The sequence below is a fragment of the Ruditapes philippinarum genome, unplaced genomic scaffold (assembly GCF_026571515.1).
Source record: "Ruditapes philippinarum isolate M1 unplaced genomic scaffold, ASM2657151v2 ctg2291_1_1_1_1, whole genome shotgun sequence".
Classification (NCBI taxonomy): Eukaryota; Metazoa; Mollusca; class Bivalvia; order Venerida; family Veneridae; genus Ruditapes; species Ruditapes philippinarum.
The window spans coordinates 279,484-282,206 of record NW_026859584.1 but is presented as its reverse complement, the minus strand read 5'-3'; the positions used below and the strand labels follow the sequence as shown (position 1 = coordinate 282,206).

Here is a 2,723-nt window from a genome sequence, read left to right as displayed (position 1 = left end):
ATACTATTTCTTAAATACATATATGAGCCGCATCACGACAAAACCAACACAGTGCGTTTGCGACAAAACCAACATAATGCGTTTGCGATCAGCATGGATCCAGACTAGCCTGCGCATTCTGATCAGGATCCATGCTGTTCGCTTACAGACCCTATAACAAGTAGAGAAACTGATAGCGAACAGCATGGATCCTGATCAGACTGCGCAGGCTGGTCTGGATCCATGCTGGTCGCAAACCCATTATGTTGGTTTTGTGGTGACGCGGCTCATATATAAATACAATATAATTACATGTAAATACATTGCATCAATAACACAAGTACTATCATTCAATTTGGTTTGTACTATCATTCAATTTGGTTTGTAACTGTCTTATTATTATTATCATTATTATTATTATAAGATAATTCAATATATCAGGGAAAACCGTTTGCTGATGTTGTAAGAACTCATGGTTCAACCGTTTTGCTACTTTTGTGTTTATATTATGATAATATAACGTTATAAATGTGTACAAAAAGAGCAATAAAATATGTTTAAATCAATAACGTAAGTAAATTACAATTAATTACTTCAAGGATTAATTGTACTTCCACTGTTATAACAATCCATTTGTGAAAGAAAAATCTTACAATTAGTACTTCACTGCAGTTTAATTGTTGCAGAGCCCTGCGAAATAAGCAGAATGTAAACAACAAAGTTTTAGAAGTCCACTATTCTTCTATAACACTAACGTCTGTATCAGAGTCAGTTTCATCTATTGTCTCTGGTATTTTGCCAGCATCTGCAAGATACTCTCCCCAGTTGTGTACACCAAACTTCTGACATTGTAAATGCCTTGCGTAACTTAAATACCATACAACAGAGGCAATATGTGAGCACATACCAACAACACGTTCTCCAGCACGACATTTGCAATACCAAGCTTCAATATCTGCAGCAGAAAATCTTATCCATAACAGATATTTCCTGGATGACGTGTGCCGACTTTGGATCCGTACCCGGATCAAATCAGAATCATCATTGTGGACTTGGATTTCACAGTTTCCATCTAAATGTTCCTGTATATAACTTGATGACATTTTAAGTTGATATACGCCACACGTCAACGATCTCAACTGTTCTTCGTTAAACCTTGGAAAACTTTGCAATGATGAGTCGTCCACAGGTTTCCATAAAGCTGATCTTCTTTCAAGATTATTATCTTCAACATAAGATTTCAATATGTTTGCGTTTGATGATAATGCACGCATCTTTGAGGCCAAACGTGAATCGTCATCACTATCAGCATTGCAAAGTGGTTTAAAATACTTGTTGCATATTGCGCAAACTATTCTTATGTAGTCACCAATGTATGGAATTTGATTAGTTGGGAGAACATGATTAAAATATTTCCAACTTTTAATCCGGGCATTTGCCGATTCTACAACCCAGCGAATCTGTAAAAGACGAAGAACAACATAACTGTATATTCAGTTTGATATCAGTGCGCATATATGTGAAATTCTTAAAAGCATAGAACCAAAGTATTGCTTTAAAATGTCAAAATACATTCACTTCAGTAGAACCAGCAACATTTTTAATATCTAGTTATATTAATAGATATTAATGGAAATCAATCTTAAACGATTATCACATAAATAACTTGGTAAGCAGTCATTGTTTTTAACAAACATTAAGACTTAAGATAAACTGTGTTATCTATGTAGATCTAATGTAATACAGTCTTTACTTATAAATCTGAAGATAAAATACATTTATAAAGTACATTTATTTTCAAAACAGAATACCTTGGTTACAAATCTACTATTGTTTGCATCATCGCAAGTCATCTGTTTTTGCCCCTTGGATAAAAATGAAGGCATTTCCACCCTAATGCCTAAATCTTGTAAAAGTTCAAGAGAATCACGGAAACCTCTATCGACAACAAAAATATCATCCTCCTGAATAAAGTCCCTTATCTCTTCAGTATTTGTTTTCAACATATGATTCAGGATAGAAGCATCATTGTTCTTTGAATCAGCAAAATAAGGGCCCATCACTGTAACAAAGTATCCGGTTGTTGTGACAATAACCATGGGCTTCACTAATGGACGACCTTTGTGCATTGAATATGAACGTCTTTGAAAGCTAAAATTATTACTTTTCTGAATATAAACATAAGTTCCATCAAGAACTAAAATAACTTTCCCATCATTTGCATCAAAAGGGACTTGGCTAACGGTCTAGTGTGATGGTTGATAATATCTTCCCTTGTTATGCTTTCAAAACCAAGATATAACGGCACAAATCCTCTCATCATCGCATGTTTTGTGGCAACAATCGCTCTGCGTACACTTGACTTGCTAATTCCAAAATAGAGTAGACAATAGCTTATTAGACAAGCCCGATTTCATCTTCAGGAGAAAAATTCCTAGAGTTGTTCTTGGAAGAACGTGATGGAGAGTTATAAATTTTGTCGGCAACATGACGAAACACATCATCAAACTGAGAACGTGAAAGCCCTGTTAAGTTTTCATATTCTACGTCGTTTAAGACATCAAAATTCAATTTGTTTTGTTTGCAGCAGCATATTTCTCTTAAATGTTTTATAAGTTTTAGGACAGATGTCCTGTTTAGAAATGCTGTTTCTATTATCGGTAAATTCTCTAGAGAATTTGAACAAAGCAGGCCTTCATGTATGTGTACTGGACAGCACCTAGAACCAGCAGGTATGAGTACGT

The 2,723-nt window shown here is 34.9% G+C and overlaps 1 protein-coding gene across 1 annotated transcript; it reads right to left on the bottom strand.

Annotated features, from left to right (window-relative positions):
* Positions 1–306: 306 nt before the first annotated feature.
* On the bottom strand, positions 307–2,288 carry LOC132757169 (uncharacterized). Its single transcript, XM_060748375.1, has 2 exons — positions 1,791–2,288; positions 307–1,439 (listed from the first exon to the last, which is right to left on the bottom strand). The coding sequence occupies exons 1-2, from the start codon at positions 2,106–2,108 to the stop codon at positions 714–716; spliced, it is 1,044 nt and encodes a 347-aa protein (XP_060604358.1). The 5' UTR covers positions 2,109–2,288; the 3' UTR covers positions 307–713.
* Positions 2,289–2,723: the final 435 nt, after the last annotated feature.

Excerpts from the sequence above, each read along its gene's own strand:
- LOC132757169 (XM_060748375.1), bottom strand. The coding sequence starts at position 2,108 with ATGCACAAAGGTCGTCCATTAGTGAAGCCCATGGTTATTGTCACAACA. Across the intron at positions 1,440-1,790 it reads ATAGTAGATTTGTAACCAAG|ATTCGCTGGGTTGTAGAATC; the intron begins GTATTCTGTTTT and ends CGTCTTTTACAG.